Here is a 20695-nt window from a genome sequence, read left to right on the forward strand (position 1 = left end):
CATCTGCACCCCCAGAATGGAATGAGTCCCATTCAGGTGTGTGGGTGTCCCATGGAAAGCTTACTGGGGAGGCTGGGAGTGACTGGGAGCCAACTGTGGGCTTAGAGAGGAGAATCCAGTGGCCAACTGGGCTCTCTGGGAGTAACTGGAGCAGCTGGGAGTGACTGGGAGTAGGTGAGAGGGAGGGAGGAGTGACTGGTGGTGGGTGAGGGAGCAGATGTGGAATTTTGTGAGAGAATCCAGCAGGCATCTGGAATGAACTGGGAATGACTGGGAGGCAGCTGCAGGCCTAGAGAAGAGAATGCAGTGGGCAACTGGGATCTGCTGGGTGGAACTGGGAGCAATAACTGGGATCTGCTGGGTGGAACTGGAAGTACCTGGCAGTAACTGGGATCTGCTGGGTGAAACTGGGAACACCTGGCAGTAACTGGGACCTACTGGGTGAAATTGGAAGCAGTAACTGGGATCTGCTGGGGGTAACTGGAGCACCTGGCAGTAACTGGGATCTGCTGGGGGTAACTGGGATCTGCTGAGTGGGAGCACCTGGCAGTAATTGGGATCTGGTGGGGGTAATTGGGAGCAATAACTGGGATCTGCTGGGGGTAACTGGGAGCACCCGGCAGTAACTGGGATCTGCTGGGGGTAACTAGGATCTGCTGAATGGGAGCACCTGGCAGTAACTGGGATCTGCTGGGTGGAACTGGGAGTAGGTGAGGGACAATGAGGGATAACCGGGGGAGCTGAGGATGACTGGGCAGACGACATGGGGTTATGGGAGAGAGTCCAGCCGGCAACTGGGAGTTAGTGGGTGCAGCTGGGGGCAGGTGCAGGGCAGGCAGTTGAGACTGTGGCACAGCTGGATGTGACTGCGGCTAACTCCGGGCAGCTGTGGACAGCTGTGAGGCGCTGGAAGCAACTGGACCAGCCTGGAGGAACTGAGGAGGCCGGGGGAGACACTGGGAAATGGCCACGCCCCCGACAAAGCCACGCCCCTCACAGTGGCCACACCCCTGACCAAAGCCACGCCCCTCACAGTGGCCACGCCCCAACGATGGTCACGCCCCTCACGATGGTCACGCCCCCTGACTTAAGCCACGCCTCTCACAGTGGTCTTGCCCCCTCAAAATGGCCGTGCCCCTCAGTGGCCACGCCCCCTCACCGTAGCCACGTCAATCACACTGATCCCGCCCCTCTCAATGATAACGCCCCTCACAATGATAACGCCCCTCAATGATCGCGTCCCTCACAGTGATCCCGCCCCTCTCAATGGCCGTGCCCCTCACGGTGGCCACGCCCCTCAGAATGTTCACGCCCCTCACAATGATCCCGCCCCTCACACTGATCACGCCCCTCACAGTGATAACGCCTCTCACAATGATAACGTCCCTCACAACGATAACGTCCCTCACACTGATCCCGCCCCTCACTGATCCCGCCCCTCACAATGATAACGCCCCTCACAGTGATGGCGCCCCTCACAATGTTCACGTCCCTCACACTGATCCCGCCCCTCAATGATCCCGCCCCTCACACTGATCACGTCCCCTCGGCCGGCGGGTGTCGCGCTGTGATGACGTAAGCAGGAGCGCCGCCCGTCAGCCATGGCGAAGACCGTGGCCTATTTCTACGACCCGGACGTGGGGAACTTCCACTATGGTGCGAGCGCGGCCGGAGCAGCGGCGAGGAGGGCGGCGGAGCGGCGAGGCTGTGGCCCGGCCCGTCCTCCCCTCTCCCCATTCCTTCCCTTCTCCCCCCCGTTCCCCTTTCCCCTCCTCACCGCGCTGCTGCGGCTGCGGTGTCCGGCGGGCGGCGGCCGTTGTGCCCGCTGAGCCCCGTTAATGCCCGCGCCCTTCCGTTCCAGGCGCGGGGCACCCCATGAAGCCGCATCGCCTGGCGCTCACGCACAGCCTGGTGCTGCACTACGGCCTCTACAAGAAAATGATCGTAAGCCACGCGTGTCCGCGGCCGGGCGGGTTGGGGACAGGGGACACCGCTCGGAGCTCTGGGGTGTCCCAGGCTGAGCCCCCCGGGCCGGTGTGAGGGGCTGCCTTGCTGATGGGTGGCTGGCAGCGTTCAGGAATGGCTGCAGAGCTCACTTCTGTTGGTGCAGTTGGAGAGGATTCTGTTATAAATGAGGAATAAAGTCTCGATATTCAGCAAAATTTAGATTGGTTTATTTTATATAGACAGAGCAAGCAGTGCACTGGGGAAAACGTGAGGGGTCACTGCCCACTCCACACCCACCAACTTGGTTTGCAGCTCCCTTTTTATAGTCTGGTTTTCCTTGTAGTCATCAATAATTGTTATTGTTTTGTTGTAGTAATTCTGCAGGTGGTCAAAGAAACTTCCAAAATCCCGTGGGACAGCTCTTGGGACAATTGGTCTTGTAACCATCTGGTCTTGGTGGATAAAAAACAACAGAAGTGGGAATTCTGATCTTTAGCAGATAGTTTGTGATTGATTACACAAAGGCAGAAAATGATTCTGCAAAAAAAAACCTTTCAGACTATGGAAAACCCCTTTTTTTTCTTTTACAAATTGGTATACACAATATTCCTAACAGTGGGATTTAAACAGAGTGGGTTTAATCATATATTTACCTTTATCTAGGTCCATGTTCTTTTCTTATTTTAAGTATTCTGGATTATACAAACTCCACAACTTCTATGATTAGCACAAATCATTTTTCAATTGTCACAATTCCAAGGAGCTGGTGAGGTCAGGCAAATGTAGAGATGCTATTTATGAAAGTAATTTTCAGTCTTTAGACATCAGAAAAGTTTCTTTGATTAATATCATCCAGTGCAGAAATGCAGCCCTTGCAGGGACTGTGGGGAGCCTTTGCAGAGTTTCTTTGCCACATTTTTACTGTCACTGTGGATTTCCACCTGTAACTTCCCTGGAGTTGGACTTTTTCTTGAAGGAACAACCAAAAAAACATGTTCTGACCTAACACTTCAAAATGACAACTCCCTGCCTGAAGGAAGCAGTGGGCAGAGCTCTACATTTTTATTAAAATTCTCTTTTTTGGGTGGTTACATTTTCCACAAGGTGTCACTGGGAGGCTGAAAACCTCAGATACAACTTCATGCCCAAACAGCCAGGGGCTGGCAAAGTTAGGAGGAAATAAAATCAGGGATTTGGAGCAGCTGGGACTATAAAAATCCTGCTGATTTTGTGTTGTGGTTGCATTGTTTCTGCCTCCTTACAATAAAAGGCTGTGATCCTGTTGGGCTGGGTTTCCCTCTTCCCACCTTTCCCAGCTCAGCAACGTGGGTGGGATTGCTGGGAAGGTTTCAGTCTGTTTTTTTCCCCCCTCTTTCTGTTCCATTCCCATATCCCTGCTTTGAGAGGCATTTCTTCTCTCTTTCCATCAGCTTTGGTCTGGTTTGGTTTCATGAACCAAATTCCTGGGATCTCTGGCAGTAGCTCCTGCCTTCCCCCTCAGCAGCTGCTCCAAGGAGTTGCCTCATCCTTGTTGGAGTTTTCAGAGGCAGCAGAAAGCACCAAATTCCACAAATCCAGGTGGAAAACACCAGGAGGGGAGGAGATGGGCTTGTTTTGGTTTATTGTGGCTCTGAAAATGAGCAGCTTCCTGCTCAGCACAGAAAACAGGACTCTGGTTCAGTTTTCCTGAGGAATTTCCCTCCTGCCTGGCCTGTTATGTTAATGTTCTACTTTTTCTATCAAGTGATTGCTTTAAATGAGAGAAATTGGAAATCAGAGAAAAGATCTCTTTTGAATTGAATTTCATCTCCCAGTGGTGAGGTGTGTGCCCTAAATGCCAAACTGGCAAACCTGTGTTGTCACAAGATCCTGCATTTGAGTCCATCCACCTCCCTGACCATTCCCCTCCAATTTCCTTTCCAAAGGAAACAAAACTTCTGCAACTCTTCCATCTGTCTGGGAGGTTTCCCCAAATAATTTAGAGCCTGTCAGTAAATCTTACAGAAGGACCAGAACCATCCCTAGATCAAGGTTTGAAAATTGTGGAACAATCTTACAGAGGGACCAGAACCACCCCTAGATCAAGGTTTGAAAATTGTGGAACAATCTTACTGAGGGACCAGAACCACCCCTAGGTCAAGGTTCTAAAATTGTGGAAAATTGGTGACTGAGGAAGAAATGATCCCCCCAGAGAAGGGAGGTTTGTTCTGCTGCCCAAGCAGAGGAATGTGCCATGGGGTGGAAGAAATTTATGGGAAGAGCTGCAGTCAGGAGAGGCAGGAGGTGAATTTATGAAAGGAAAAAATGAAAGGAGAGCAGGTTTCATGGATTTAAAAGAGCACAAATACCAGTGTTTGCACGTTTTTATGTACCTCATGCAGGCCACTTGTCAGTTAGCTTGAGATTCCTTCCAGCCCAAGGAAATGGGAGTTTGGATGGGAAATAACTCCTGCTTTTGTCTCTGCCAGGTGTTCAAGCCCTACCAGGCCTCCCAGCACGACATGTGCCGCTTCCACTCCGAGGATTACATCGATTTCCTGCAGAGGGTGAGCCCCAACAACATGCAGGGCTTCACCAAGAGCCTCAATGCCTTCAACGTGGGTGATGACTGGTGAGTGCTCTGAAATGTCCCATTCCTCCCTTGGTTTGGAGCACAATGGGTCCTTCCTGTGTGGAGAAGGGGATGGAGCTATTAGTTTTTATTTAGTTTTTCTTCTCCAGTTAGAGTTGGGATTAAAAGCACCAGAGATGGAGTTTTGTGTTTGAACTCAGTTGTTTGTTAATTCTTATCTACAGCACAGTGAGTGCCACAGCCCTTTGATCTAACAAGCTAAAAATGAATAAATGGAGATTTATCTCCCTCATTACAAAGTCTTTTAAAGCTAAACAGTTCAATTAAAATTATTTTTGCTTTTGACTCAATGACTAAACACTTGTGACCTGCAGTGTGGCATTTTCTATCTAATTAAATAATGCTACTTAAACTTAAGAGGAAGAACAAGAAGGAAGAAAAACTAATGCCTTAAAACTTCTATCTTGTCTATATTCTAATAGACAATTAATAGAATAGAATATTTACATAGAGTATTTACTGTATTCTAAAACCTTAAATTCCAAACCTTTCACCATGTGATGTTATACACTTCTATTCAAACTGTAGAACATTTACTATATTCTAAAACCCTAAATTCCAAACCTTTCACCATGTGATATTTCACACTTCTGTTCACACTACCCATCAGTGATTCTAACTCTATTATTCAATTTTGGAAACTTTTTCCGAGGCCTCAGGTCCAAACTAGTGCTCCTCTGGGGATCAGTGTCTGACAGCACAGAAAGTTCAAAACTCTCAGTTTTCAGGGATCCAGCATGGAGCCTCCTGGATTCCTTTCTCTTCTCTGGATATGCTGTGTTCCTTTTTGGCTCTAGATTTGGGCTTGTTGGGTTGCAGGCTCTGCTTGTTCCAGTTCCTCTGGAATGTGGCAGCTGTCTTTGTTAAGAATTTGAGTGCTGCATCCAACTCTGGGGGACAAAGAATGTGGTGGAGCAAATCCAGAGAAGGCACCAGGATGATCAGAGGGATGGAGCAGCTCTGCTGGGGATTGTTTACTGGAGAAGGGAAGGGGTGACCTCATTGTGGCCTTGAATACCTGAAGGAGCTCCATGAGAGCTGGAGATGGACTGGAGTTAAGGGATGGAGGGACAGGATGCAGGGAATGGCACAGCTGGATGGGATTTTGGGCAGGAATTGTTCCCTGGCAGGGTGGGCAGGGCTGGCACAGGGTGCCCAGAGCAGCTGTGGCTGCCCCTGGATCCCTGGCAGTGCCCAAGGCCAGGCTGGACACTGGGGCTGGAGCAGCCTGGGATGGTGGAAGGTGTCCCTGGATGGGTGGAACTGGATGAACTTTTAAATTCCCTTGCAACCCCAGTCATTCCAGGATTGGGAGCTATCACAGCCCCCACTCTCCTGAGGCAGAGTCTCATGTCCCAGCTGTGTGAACATCCCAGCAGAGCTGCAGGACAGACTGACATGCTTTGGGAACAGTGAAGCCTTTTCAAGGCTGGTCTGGAAGCTTTGGGAATCATTATCCCATTCCCTGTGTTTCCCACTGAGTTTGCAGCCAGCTCACTCACCCTGCTGGACTCAGTGAGTTACAGACAGGCTCAGACTGATCCTGATCCCAAATTAACTCTTGCACAGAGAGCTGAGCTTTATTCTTGCTCAGGTTTGGGCAGTTTGATTCCTGGCTGTGCTCAGGAGAAGGGGCAGGAATGGGATGTTCAGGGTTTGAATGTGGTTTCTTTTTCAGCCCAGTGTTTCCAGGCCTCTTTGAATTCTGCTCTCGCTACACTGGGGCCTCCCTGCAGGGAGCAACACAGCTGAACAACAAGGTAAGGGGGCTGAGGTGCTGATCTTTTGGAGCCCAGCTGGAGCTTTGCAGGAGGAGGAAGAGCCAGGAGGGTGTTGTGGACCCCTGGGATGAACAGGTGGAAGTGGGAAGGAGGGCACAGGGTTGTTGTCACCATATTGTCACTTTAAACTCACTTCTCTTTCCTCTCTTAGATCTGTGACATTGCCATAAACTGGGCAGGGGGCCTCCATCATGCCAAGAAGTTTGAGGTAATGATGCAGATCTGTGGATTGCCCTGCCTTTGGGGCTGGGCTCTATGTTGATCTCACTCTGAAGCTGTTGGGGTTTCTCTCCCTCCAGGCTTCGGGATTTTGTTACGTCAATGACATCGTCATCGGCATCCTGGAGCTGCTCAAGTAAGGACAGGGCAGGGGCTGAGCTCTGCTGCCTGCTTTGGGCTTCCCCTCTGCTTTTTCTCTGTTTCCCTGCTTCATTTGCCTTTCTGCAATACAGGAAGCCCAAAAAATTTTTGTCCTGGCCTTATCTTTAAGGGTTTGAACATTGGAGCACCTGACCCCAGTTTTGTTGCAGGGAGCTTGAAGGATACAGAAAAGTTCTTCAATCCCATTTCAGGGGCTCCTGAGTCTCAGCCTTATTGTCACAGTGAGCCTTGTGTAGGTAAATGTAAGTTTTGGTTCACTAGAGGCACAAAAATGACTCAAATCTTTCTGGAGTTGTTTGAGCACCTTAAGAACAGGACTTGGGCTGCACAAGGGTGATCAGAGGACACTTGGTCTCCATAGAAAAGAGTCAGGTTATTTTTCATTTTAGAAAACAGAAAATAAATTCAGAATAAGAGGAAAAAGTTACAAAAATACCTTTAGCTACTTGAATCTATTTGAGATTTTTTAAAAAAATTTTTTTTGGCATTTCAGAATGCCTTCCTTGTGGCTGAACCTCAGGCATGTTGTCATGGAATGAAAAAGGATTTGGAGTTGATCAAACAATGGTTACTGCTGGCAAGTTTACTTGCTCTCCAAGTTAGATTTATGGGATGTACTGGGATTTCTTGTTCTGTTTGGAACTCCAGGATTTCCCTGGCTATCCCTGCACTCCCATTTCCCAATCCCATCCACCAGAGACCTCAAATACAGCTCAGTTACCCCTCATGGGATATGATTTGTGTCCCTATTTTTTTGCTGCCTGTTTCCAGGATCCTTTTCTGCAGCAGGTGACTACATTTGGAGTTTGCTTCTGTCTCTGTGTCTCTGGCTGCTTCTCCAGTGAATTTATCCCAGCCTGGAAGTTTTGGTGCTCACCAGCTGGGACACAGTGCTCCAGTTCTCACCTCCTCCATGCCAGCTTGCCTTTCATTTCCTGATTTGATTCAAATCACTGAAGCTCTTAAAGATTAACTATGAGCACATTGGAAAATAGAATCTGCAACTTTTGAACACCCAGTTTTGCAAACTTTTTGTTCTAGCACCCACCTTGCTTAAACGAGTTCTTTTCCAAGACATTTCTGTCTCCATCTAAAAACCTTTTTGTTCTAATACCCATTTCCAACCACCTCAGAAGAAAATGTTCTAAATATCAATTTCCAAGCACATCAAAGAAGATGTTTGGGTGTGCCTGACTCCAACCTTGGCTGTGTTCCCCAGGTATCACCCCCGTGTGCTGTACATCGACATCGATATCCACCATGGGGATGGGGTGCAGGAGGCTTTCTACCTGACAGATCGTGTCATGACAGTCTCATTTCACAAATATGGCAACTACTTCTTCCCTGGCACAGGTAGGTGTTTCATTTCTAGTGGGAACCTGCTTCAGAATCCCTTGGAAGCTGTGCTGGAGTAGAAAAGAGGAAATCACAAAATTCGAGCAGCGGGGGGAAATGGTAGGAAAGTGATAAGAGGGGAATAGAATGTAGTTACTTGTAAGAAAGGGGTTCTGATGAGGTGGAAAGACTCAGGCCAGCTTTTGCACAGCTCTGAGGTCCCAGGGGTGTTGTGACTGTCCTGTTCTGCAGGTGACATGTATGAGGTTGGTGCAGAGAGTGGTCGGTACTACTGTCTGAACGTGCCCCTCCGAGATGGCATCGATGACCAAAGTAGGTGTTCCCTCCCCTTTCCCCTTGGCCCCAGGGCTTTCCTGCTCCTTCTGCTCCAGAGCCATGACAAATCCACCTCTCTCTCCAAAGGTTATAAGCACCTCTTCCAGCCAGTCATTAACCAGGTGGTAGATTACTATCAGCCCACCTGCATAGTCCTGCAGGTAAGGCAGCAAAGCTCTGTGCACACATCCATGCCTTCAGAGGGCTCTGTCTGTGTTCCCTTCTGTCCCCTGGTGTGGATCTGGAGAGCAATGCCAACATTCCCTTGTTTTCTGTCCCCCAGTGTGGTGCTGATTCTCTGGGCTGTGACCGGTTGGGATGTTTTAACCTCAGTATAAGAGGCCATGGGTGAGTACAGCAGGGCTGGGCACAGAAAAACCACCTGAAGGGCTCTGAGGAGTCTCTGCTGTGAGGTTGGAGCTTTGGCTTTGGCCTGCCAGCAGTTTTTGGGTTGTTTTTTTTAACATTTGTGTGACTGGAGGGGGTTTGAGAATGAGGTGGTGAGGGAGAAGGAGGCCATGGAGATGCTCTTAGGGCTGGGAGAGCTGAGGGTGCTCACCTGGACAAGAGAAGGTTCCAGAGAGACCTCCAGGAGAGCTGGAGAGGGACTGGGGACAAGGGATGGAGGGACAGGACGCAGGGAATGGCACATTTGGATGGGATATTGGGCAGGAATTGTTCCCTGGCAGGGTGGGCAGGGCTGGCACAGGGTGCCCAGAGCAGCTGTGGCTGCCCCTGGATCCCTGGCAGTACCCAAGGCCAGGCTGGAGCAGCCTGGGACAGTTGAAAGTGTCCCTGCCATGGCAGGGGGGTGAAATGAGATGAACCTCAAGGTCCTTCCCACCCCACCTGTGATGGTGATTCCTGGGTGGAAGCTCTGGGTGTATCACACCAACCATGACAGTGGTGGAGTTCAGGGGGTATTTCTGACACCTGAACCTGTGCTGCAGTTTGCAGCTCTGGCATTTTCCTGTTTGGGGTTTGCAGGGAGTGTGTGGAGTACGTGAAGAGCTTCAACATCCCCTTGCTGGTGCTGGGAGGAGGAGGTTACACAGTCAGGAACGTGGCACGCTGCTGGTGAGTCCTGTGCCTGCTGAGGGGCAGCTCTCTGGGATTTATCCCTGCATTTCCCATGTCCCTTTCCATGAGCTGAGCTCCTCTTTTCCACATTTTCAGGACTTATGAAACATCCTTGCTTGTAGATGAACCAATCAGTGACGAGCTCCCATACAGTGGTAAGTTGGAGTTGCCTTTTTTCCTCATGAGCTCTGCAGAAATTTTTGGGATGTTCTATTCTGCATTACCAAAGTGTCAGCCCTTCCTGACCTTGGAGATGGCCTCAGCCATGCCTGGAAGTATCCAAGTCTAGGCTGGATGGGGTTTGGTTTAGTGGTGTGATCTCTCTTGCTGGGCAGACACAGCCCTGTGTATCTGCTGTGATTTCATTTGCACCATTTCCTGTTTGCTCTGTTGTTTTCTCTGATCCCTTGCACTCAGAGTTGAATATCTCTGTGCATTTTAAGCTCTGCTCTCTCCCAGGCAGGTGGGAGGGTGATCTCTGCTCTCTGCACAGCTCCTGGCCCCTCTGGGCTCTAACTCTGCCTCTTCCATCTCAGAGTATTTTGAATACTTCGCTCCAGACTTCACCCTTCACCCCGATGTCAGCACGAGGATTGAGAATCAGAACTCCAGGCAGGTGAGCTGCAATATCAGCTTTGAATTCCCAAAACCCTGTGGTTGATGCTCTGTCCTGTGTGTCAGGAGAATTAAGCCATAAGCACCAGAGGTTTATGTCCAAAAAAAGGAGACAGAGGAGTCCTTTTACTTTATTCCAATAAAAGGAGAGGCCATGGGACATTCTCCTGGGATCTCTCAGATTTTTGGAGGATGCAGCCTCCTTGTTATCCTAATTTTCCCTCTCTCTTTCCCTATTGGCTTGAGAGGTACAGAATTCCCAGAACACCTGATACCTAAGATTCCCCTCTAATATATAACCTTTTTGACTTTTAATTCTTATGGAATTTATGTTTTTTTTTTCCCCCATTATTTCTTTCATCTTTCAATATCTAATTTCATTTACCAGCAAACCTACAATTTGTTCACTGTGAAACCAGCTGGAGATCAAGGCAAAAAAACAATGAAAAACAACAACTGGGTTGTCTCACTGTTCCCTTTGTGCTTGAGTGTCAATAATTGAATTCACTCCCCAACCTCCTCTGCTCTGATAAGTGAATTTAGCACAAATTTGTTGCTCTTGGCCACCACAGCGGTGATGCAGGGAGGTGACAGAGCTGTGACACATCCCAGTGTGGTGATGGCTGTGTTTTATCCCTGCAGTACCTGGATCAGATCAGGCAGACCATCTTTGAGAACCTGAAGATGCTGAACCACGCTCCCAGCGTGCAGATCCACGACGTCCCCTCCGACCTGCTCAGCTACGACCGCACGGACGAGCCCGACCCCGAGGAGAGGGGCTCTGAGGAGAACTACAACAGGTGCCACAGCTTCTTCTGCAGCAGTGGGCTTCCCTTTCTGTCCCTGGGAGGGCATACAGAGGAGTCCATCCAAGTTCTAGAACCAGAATCCCAGAATTTGGGGTGGGAAGGGACCTTAAAGCCCATCTCGTGGGCAGGGAAGTCACTTCTGGTGAAGTCACTTCTGAGTCTCTGGTTTTGCCCAAGGAGCTGCTGTGGTCTCCTAATGTGCCATTCCCTCAGGCCCCAAGGGTTCCAGGTCTCTGTCTCCTCCCTGACAGGGATTTCTCTTCCCCCAGGCCTGAAGCTCCCAACGAGTTCTACGACGGTGACCACGACAATGACAAAGAGAGCGACGTGGAGATCTGAGGGCTCTGCCCTGTCCTCCAGATGCTTGGAGCACATAACTGAGCCCCCAGGAGCCAGTTTAGCCCTCTCTTCATCTTAGACTGCACATGGTGGCAGCAGAGACAGCACCACTGCAGGCTCCTGCCACCTGGAGAGGCACAGAGGTGACGTGTGCTCCTTCCTTGTCACCACATCACGGTTCTGGCTGTCACCACCGTGGGAATGGAACCATGCTGAGTCCTGGCTGGCAGCTTTGGGACTGCCCTCAGAGCCTGAGCCACGCTCCCTGACTCCCCTGCAGGCTCCTGCCTGCCAGCTGGGAGCTGGAGCAGCTGTGCCTACGATCTCTGCCTCTCTGCAGCAGCTGGGGATCCATCCTGCTGTCCCTGACCTCCACTCAGGTACCACCCCACTGTCCTCTGCAGCCTGCACTCAGAGCTGCTCCTCATGGCCCTTCCAAGCAGCTGGTGCTCCACAGCTCCAGGAATTATTGGAGAAGACAGACTAGCTGTGGGGTAGGGGTCAGGATGTCCATGGAGCAGGGAGCAATGGGATGGAAGGATGTGTGCAGAGCACAGGCTCGTTCCTCCCCCCCCACAGCCAGATCTGCATTCACAAACGAGTTCTGCAGCACTTTGCTGAGTTGGACACAACCTCCCTGTTGTGGTTATTCCTTGGGAGGTTTAAATCCCTGTGGGACAGAGGTTTGGCTTCCCAGGTCAGTGCTTAGTGTGTCCTGCACCTCCAGTGTAGCTTCCAGCTGTGTTTCCCAAGGTCACACATGGTCCTGCTGTGTGCAGCAGGAGATCTGGGCTGTTCCTCTGAGAGGAAACAGGATCTGTACCCAGCAGATGTTGCTCTGCTGCTGGGTGAGGGAAGCTGCTTCCCCCAGGTGCTCTGTTCCTGCCCTCACCCAGCAGAGGTTTCTCTTGGCCATCCCTGCAATCCCAGATTTGGCTGCTCCTTCTCCCAAGTCTCACCTGGTACCTGTGGTGTTTGGGGAGGTGGGGCTGGGTTCAGCCTCTGTCTGTGCGGTTCTGTTTGTTTACTGATGTCTTTGAACATTAAACAAGAGGCAGTATTTTTCTTACCTGACCTGTTGTTGATCTGTTTAATCCCCACACCTTTTTGGCTCCTCTTCTCCCAAGGGTGGAGCATGGCTCTGGCAGGGCAGTGTCACCCACTGTCTGAAGGAATGGAGGGAATTCTTCTCCTCAGAGTAAATGCTGGTGAGTTTTTGGCATCACTGCATACAAGTGAGGTGGACACTCCTGTTATGCCTCTCAGTCCAGCAAAAGCTTTGCAGAGATGATTGAGGAAATCTTTCCTGCAGTTATTTTAAATGCCATGATTTCTGTGAGTTTATAACACCCTCTGCACTTTGCACTATCACTGTCCCAAAGCCCTTTTGAGGACTGTTCTCTGGTTCTTATCAGTAAAACATGAAGCAGGCAGAATGGTGCCCAGAGAAATCCCTCAGAAATAAATTGTGATAGAATTAGACTGGAGGTGGAGCAGGATGAACAAAGGTCTAACACAGCTCCTGTGTGAGGAAGGATCTGGTGGATCAGGATCCTTGAGCTGGGAAAAGCAGCATCATGTCATAACCATGGGTGTCAGAGGGGGCTTATCCAATACAAATACACTACACAGAATACAAAAGCAGGGATTTCACCAGGAGTGCCAGGACACAGGGAATGGCATCCCAGAGGGCAGGGCTGGATGGGATATTGGGCAGGAATTCCTCCCTGGGAGGGTGGGGAGGCCCTGGCACAGGATGTCCAGAGAAGCTGTGGCTGCCCCAAGCCTGGAAATATCCCTGATGGAAGGATAGTTACACCAACATCCTGATGGAATTGATACTTACACCTGCAACAGGCTGAATTCTGTTCCAGGGCCCTGTGCAGAGCTGTGCTTGGACACCAGGTGGCAGCTGGATCTCTGGAATTCTATGGAGGCTCCACAGCCCTGCTGCTCCTCTGTGTGCAGAAGCTGCACCCCAGGCTGAGGTTTTGGGGTGGGAGCAGAGTCCTGGCTGTGCTCTCAGGAGGGCTGGGGGTTCTGGGGCACAGGAGCAGGGTTTGCACCTCTGTGATTTCCCTGTCTGAGCTGCCACCAGCCCAGCAAACCCCTTGGCACCAGGAATGTGGCCAGGCTGGCACTGCCCTTTCTCCACAGAATCTCCCAGGGATTCATTCCTTCCTGGGCAGCAATGAAGGTTCTGTCTTCATTTCTCATAAAGAATCACATAAAATGCACTTTTTTTTTTTTTTTTTTTTTTCCCTGCTTTAGCTGACTCTGTCCTGGCTGTCTTGGTCCCACAGCCCCAAAATGCAGCAACCCCAAGTTAAGGAACTCACTGCAACCTCTCCTGGAGCTCAGGCTGTTGCACAGGAGTGGATTGTGCACCCCTGTGCACAGGAAATGGGGATGAGAACATCCCTGTTCTGGGTGCTCCCCAGTGCCTGCTTTCCCTGTGGAAGACACCCAGCACACACTGGCACTGACAGGAGCTGATTTGGGGATGTGCTGCCCAGCCAGGTGTGGCTTTCACCCCCTAAACCCTGTTCCTCACCTCCCTCGTGCCAGGAGCCCAGTGAATCAGGAGGATCAGGTGGTGTCCCATTCCCAGGATAAGTACAGCCATGGGGTGTCATCTCCTCCCTTCTCTGATCTTTTAGGGATTGAGAGTCTGGGGATACAAAAGTGCTTTGAAATAATCTCTGTGCTGAGCAAAGAGGGAGCTTGGCAGGCACTGACCCACCTGAGTGTCCTGATTGGATTTTCTGTTAACCAAATTCCAGAGGTGGACGTGTCCATGGCACTTGGAGTGAGATTTGATTCCTCCTGGGGCAGAATTATCCTGCAGGAAGGAAAGGCAGAGGTGGTTCCTGAAGGGCTGTGCTGCTGTGTGGGACAGGTTGGTGACAATTCAGGTCCTGCAGCAGAGCAGGGGGGTGCCAGGGCACTGCAGAGCCCAGCAGGGACAGCTTGGTGGCCTGGCTGTCACCAGGAGCAGGTGACAGGAGCAGGGTTTGCTCCTGCTGCACAGCTGGGCCCTGCCTGTGGGAACACCTGGCCTAACAAATTAATTAATTAATACTCTCAGCATTACCCCACCACCTGCACTGTGCATTTCCTCTGCCTTCTTCCAGTGTAAAACCCTTCTTCTTCCTCCTGTCATGATAAAAATCTCTCTCCACCTCTCTTACCAGCCCCTTTAAATGTGGGGGTCCCCCCACAGCCCCCCCAGTCTGATGTCACTGGGAAAAATTATTTCTGGAAGTCAGTGACCCCTTGGGTCAGATCCAGGATGGATTTAACTCCTGACTGTATTTTTCTTTATCTTTATTTTTTTGCTAGGGTCAGGATTGAATGCACAAGAGACTTTTGAATGCACAAAAATAAAGGTATTTTTTGTTTGGACTCAGATGTTTATTAATTCTTATTTATGTTACAGTGAGTTCTACAGCACTTTTACCTATCAAGCTAAAAATGGGGATTTATCTCTTGCTTTACAAGGCCTTTCAAGGCCAAACTGTCCAGTTAAGAACAGATACCTCAATTATTTTTACTTTTAACCTAATAACCAATCACCCATGACCCACAATGCAGATTTTTCTTTCCAGTCACACAATATCACCTAAACCCATGAAGAAGAATGTGAAGAAGGATAAAACCTCCACCCTAAAACCTCCCTCTTGCTTTCTGTATATTAGTATATTCTAAAACCTTAAATTCTCAATTTTTCACCATATTACACACTTCTATTCAAACTACACACCAGTGATCCTAATTCCATCACTCAATTTTGGAAACCTTCAAAAGGTCAAATGCAGTGCTCTCCTGGGGGTCAGTGCCAGCCAGCACAGAAAGTCCAAAATTCCCAATTTCCAGGTTTCCCACACCTGACACAAGGGCCTGGAGGTGCCCTTAGTGGGCAGAGGGATTTTATTCACCCAAACTGGGGTCAGGGCTCTGAGCAACCCATGAGGACCCAAATCAAAGTTTCTCTTGATACTGAGGCTTTGGGGCTTCCTGCCAGTGCTGGGGACCAGTCCCAAAATTCCTGTTGCTGGTTCTTCCCATGCCCTCAGATTCCCAGGATACTCTGACATCCCTTCCTCTTGCCCACAGGTGTCTGGGTCAGGCATCTGGACCTTCTCTAGCCAAAACCTCCCTCCCTTTCCTTGTCCCTGCCAGTGTCCCCAGCTCTGTCACCTCAGAGGCCTTTGGGGCTCTGCAGTGGTGGCTCCTCTCATCCTCCCTCTGTTCCTGGTGTGCCAACATTGGCTGAGCAAACAGGGGCAGAACCTTCTCTCTCCCTCTGGAATATTCTCAGGAATAAAGGAGAAATCTGTCCACAAACCAGGAGCTGGTAAATCCAAAAGTTTCTCCTGAGGAGAGGGAACAGGGTCCTTCCTGCATCACAGGATGAATTTGATTCAAGGGGTTCTCTGGAGGGCTCAGATCTCTTCCTCCTGCCTCAATCCAAAAGTTAGGGATTGCTCAGGGAATTTTGCAGTCAAGTTGGAGTCCCTGCATTGTCCCAGCTCCTCTCTCAGCATGAGCTCCCTTCTCAGGTGTTTAACCAGCCTTTTGAAAATTCTCTCTTTAAATAAATCAGGATTTAGCTGGTAGGAGCTGGTGGCTCTCATCCCTTCCCCTTCTCCCTGCTCTTGCCTCCTCATTTCTCCTGGAGTGGTGCTGGGGACACACACACAGCACCAGGGTGTCACTGCTGGGAAATGAATGTGCTTTGCTTTCTGGAGGAGCCTGTTTGGAGAACTTTGTGCCTGGACCCTGTGAAAGGATTTCTGCAGGATGTGTGAGGTACCTGCTCCCTGTGAGCCCCGGGACAGGGATCTGGGGCTGTTCCCTGGAATTCCTGGAAGCTGAACTCACTCCTAACCTCACACACACAGTCTGTAGGCACAGGTAAGGTGCTGGCTGCTCTGGGAAGTGTTTATACATTCCCTGACTCCCCCTGTGTTTATCAGAGCCAGGAGGGACCTTCCCACCTCACAAACTTTGTGCAGCACAGCTGAGATGTGCAGCAGATATTTACACCTCACACTGGGCAGTGCTGGGGCCTGCTTGACTCCTGATGTTTTAGGGCCAGCAGCTCTTTTCCTGCCGTGTCAGCACCATCCCTGTGCTCCAGCCGCAGCAGCCATCCTGCTCCAGGTGCTCTCCTGGCTGGGAGTGGCACTTTCAACAGGGGGTGTGGGGAGAAGTGAGTGGAGCTGAGGCTGTGTCCAATTCAGGGATGGATTTTTGGGACTGAGGAGTTGCTGTCGCTGTCCCCATCACTCTGTCACTGTCCCCATCGCTCTGCCACTGCAGTGGTGCCAGTCCCCTGCCAGCCCTCACTTTTTGGGGAGCTGCAGGTGCCACCTGCGCCCAGCCCTGGGCTGCAGCTCCTGCCTGTCCCAGGCTGCTGCCACTGCCAGGAGCACTCGGGGTGTTACTGGTGGGATGCCTGGGGAGCACTGGGAGGCACTGGGAGGCACTGGGAGCCAGGCCATGCCCGCAGAACCCACCCCACTCCCCCAGAGTGTTCTCACTGGGGCATCACCACTCAGGAGTGATTTTTGGGTTCAATTTAAACTTTGAGCAGCCCCTTCCTGAACCCTGAGCTAGGCTAAGCACTCCCGGAGGAGATCCCTGCCTTTGTGCGGGTGCCGGGGGTGTCCAGGCCGTGCCCCCGGGCGGTGTCCCCGCTGTCCCCCCGCTGTCCCGGTGTCGCTGCAGTGTCGCGTTCAGCCGCCAGGTGTGCGCAGTTGAGCCGCGCTGGCGCCGCGCCCGGGATGAGCTCAGCGCGCCGGGATTGGGAGCCGGGATCAGCTGCTGCCCTGACGCGGAGCTGACGCGGCCCCGCATCCTCCCCTGCATCCCCCCCGCATCCCCCCCGCTCCCCCCGCGACCTCCTTTCCAGACAAAGACGGGAAGTGCTGCCTGCGTGCGCATCCCTCCCTCCATCCCCCCCTTCTCCTTCCTCCCCTCCCTCCGCCCCCCCGAACCTGGAAAAAACAGCTCAGCTCCTATTTCAAGGAGCTTTTGTCCTCCCAAATCGCTTTCTTTGGGATATTTGTCTTTCTTTCTTCTGTCTGTGACGGGAACATAATTGGGGAGCGGGTCTCCATCTGCTGCGGGGGAAAAGGGGGGAGCACACAAAGCAGCATCCCCGGATTTTGGGGTGACGGAGAGTTTGGGGAGCGGGGATTTGCGGGTTTTGTGCCGTGAAATGGGTCAGGGATCAGGGACTGTGCATTGTGGGGCTGCCCCATCTCTCCCCAAATCCTGCGTTCCCCAGCTGTCCCCGTGTCCTGCCCAGCCGGGGCCACCCCGCTGGGCCATTTGTGCTCTCCCAAAATTCCCAGGCTGAGTCACAGGGAATAGAGCAGGGCTCGGAGCCCCAGGAACAGCTTTTGCAAATTTTTCAGTCCCCCATTGCTCATGGGATGAGCTGTCCTGGCATCTCCCCAAATCCCCCTTCCCTGTCCCTGTGCCACCCTCACTTGTACCCTGCCAGGCAGGGGGACGTGCCCCTATTACATTCATATTTCATTTACATTTTCATATTTATATTTTCATATTTATATTTTCATTTATATTTACATGTCTATATTTTCATTTATATTTTCACTTTTATATTTTCAGTTTTATATTTACATTTATAATTTATATACATACATACATACATACATACATATATATATATATATATATATATATATATATCCTGAGTGTCCTCCACTCCATTGACTCCTAGGCCTCACCTCAGAGCTCAGCCTCACCCTGATCCCACAAAAAGCTCTTTTCTCTCCCAAAAAAGGCCCCTGGAGGTATTTTTGCAGTTATATAAATTATAGAAGTTATATAAGGCTTTTCCCTGTGCAGCTTTGCAGGGGGGTGAGAGCTGGTAACAAAAAAAGAAAAAGAAAAAAAAATCGAGATCCTGGATTTTTTTGTGGTTTTTCACCTCCTTGTTGAGTGATGCCTTTTGGTTCTTTTTTAACTGATTTTGGGAAAATATTTTGCAGGATTTAATTGGGAATTTCAGCCTCAGGCTATCAGGAATTTGGCCCTAAATGGGGTCACCTCATTTCAGATGAGGGCTGACTCTCCCTCATATCCAGCTTTAACTCTTTCTCCCACCCCATGAGAAAAAACACCAAGTTTTGGGAGTTCATCCTAACATTGAACAGTGAAAAAATGAAAATTGAAGTTATTTTCAAACCTGGAAAATTATATAATTGTGTGGGGCACTGGTATTAATTTTTAGGAGCTGTAAGTATGAAATATGTTGATCTTTATACAAATTTCTGTCATTTTTCTGAGGATTTTGAATGTAACACAGCAAGGAAAATAGAAGTGTAAAAGGGGAGGGAGAGACAACCAGGGGAGTTCAGGGGTGACAATGCCACTGAAAAATTTTAAACAAAAATAATTTCAGCCTCAGATCCAGCAGGATTTGGCCCTAAATGGGGTCACCTCATTTCAGGTGAGGGCTGATTCTCCCTCATATCCATCTTTAACCCTTTTCCCATCCCATGAGAGAAAACACCAAGTTTTGGGTGCCCATCCTAACATGGAACTTTTTTAAAAAATGAAAATTGAAGGTTTTTTCAAACCTGGAAGATTATATAATCGTGTGGGGCACTGGCATTAATTTTTAGGAGCTGTGAGTGTGAAATTGTTGATTTTAATACAAATTGCTGTCATTTTCCTGAAGGTTTTGAGTGTAACACAGCAAGGAAAATAGAAGTGTAAAAGGGGAGACAACCAGGGGGTGACAAAGGAACTGAAAATTTTTAAACAAAAATAATTTCAGCCTCAGATCCAGCAGGATTTGGCCCTACCCTGAGTCTTAGTTTAAAACTTGGATATTCAGGGAGCAGCTTGCAGGGTTTTCCAGGTATCCTTTCATCCCTAAACCTTTCCTGGGGACCACAGCTGGTCACCCCATTTCAGGTGAGTGCTGGTCCTCCCTTTACATCCATCTTTAACCATTTTTGTCAAACCATGAGAGAAAAATAACAAGTTTTGGGTGCTCATCCTAACTTGGAACTTCAAATAAATTAAATTTAATGGGTTTTTTCAAACCTGAAAAATTCTATAATTGTGTGTCACCCTGATAATAATTTTTAGGAGCTGTGTGTGTGAAATATTTTGATTTTAATACAAAATACTGTTCTTTTTTTTGATTATTTTGAATGTAAAACAGCAAGGAAAATAAAAGTGTAAAATAGATGGCAGGGAGAGACAATTAGGAGAACCCAGTGGCTCACAAGTTTGCTGAAGCTTTTTAATCAAATAATTTCTCTATCCCAAGATTTTTAATCACCCAGTTAGTGAAATTTGGGGGTTTTTTGCTGCCTGGAGCCTGTGGGGCTGGAGCAGGGCTGGCGAGCTCCTTGCCCCCCCCAGGCTCATCCAGCAGCAGAGGGTGCTCATGCACTGCTGAGCAAATTCTCCTCTCTCAGCCATCTTAGGGAAATGTTTCCCTTCCCTGCAGGCTCCATTTTATGCTCCTGACGCAGAAAATAAAAAGGTCAGCGCGGGGAGGGGAGGGAGGATGAGCTGGGTGTGCTGAGGCAGAGCTTGGCTGTGGTTTTTGGGGTGCCAGGGCGGGATGTGGGGCGGGAGAGGGGGGTCTGGTACCCGGGGGGATGCAGGGGAGGGCAGGACTGGCATGGGGGAGGTGGAATTGCAGCTGAAATGATGCCTGGAGCTCCCCTGGAGCCCCCAGGGATGGGTGGTGCCCCCTCCCTCCATCCCTGCATCCCTCCCTGCCCCAGGATGCTGCACTGGTACCCAGGGGGATGCAGGGGAGGGAAGGAGGGAGGGCAGGACTGGCATGGGGGGAGACGGAATTGGAGCTGAAATGATGCCCGGAGTCCCCCTGAAGCCCTCCTGAAGCATCCCTGGGGTCCCCAGGGATGGGTCGTGCCCCCTCCCTCCATCCCTGCATCCCTCCCTGCCCCAGGATGCTGCACTGGTACCCAGGGGGATGCAGGGGAGGGAGGGAGGGAGGGCAGGACTGGCATGGGGGAGGTGGAATGATGCCTGGAGCCCCCTTGGACCCCCCTGGAGCACTCCTGGGGTCTTCAGAGATGGGTGGTGCCCCCTTCTCTGCATCCCTTCATCCCTCTCTACCCCAGGATGCTGCACTGGTACCCAGGGGGATGCAGGGAGGTGGGGGTGCAGGGCAGGGAGGGCAGGATTGGCATGGGGGGAGATGGAATTGCAGCTGAAATGATGGCTTGGGACCCCCTGGAGCCCTCCTGGAGACCCCCTGGAGCCCCCAGGGATTGGTGGTTCCCCCTCCCTCCATCCCTGCATCCCTCCCTGCTCCAGGATTCTGCAGTGGTACCCAGGGGGATGCAGGGGAGGGAGGGAGGGCAGGACTGGCATGGGGGGAGGTTGAACTGCAGCTGAAATGATGGCTTGGGACC

General features: G+C 50.5%; 1 protein-coding gene across 1 annotated transcript; it reads left to right on the plus strand.

Annotated features, from left to right (window-relative positions):
• The first annotated feature begins 1545 nt into the window (after positions 1-1545).
• Positions 1546-12329, plus strand: HDAC3 (histone deacetylase 3). Its single transcript, XM_056502011.1, has 15 exons — positions 1546-1656; positions 1862-1944; positions 4416-4558; positions 6258-6339; positions 6512-6568; positions 6660-6715; positions 7961-8094; positions 8329-8409; positions 8500-8573; positions 8696-8760; positions 9400-9489; positions 9589-9647; positions 10029-10108; positions 10750-10907; positions 11186-12329. The coding sequence occupies exons 1-15, from the start codon at positions 1602-1604 to the stop codon at positions 11253-11255; spliced, it is 1287 nt and encodes a 428-aa protein (XP_056357986.1). The 5' UTR covers positions 1546-1601; the 3' UTR covers positions 11256-12329.
• The last annotated feature ends 8366 nt before the right edge of the window (positions 12330-20695 follow it).

The sequence above is a fragment of the Oenanthe melanoleuca genome, chromosome 13, assembly GCF_029582105.1.
Source record: "Oenanthe melanoleuca isolate GR-GAL-2019-014 chromosome 13, OMel1.0, whole genome shotgun sequence".
Classification (NCBI taxonomy): Eukaryota; Metazoa; Chordata; class Aves; order Passeriformes; family Muscicapidae; genus Oenanthe; species Oenanthe melanoleuca.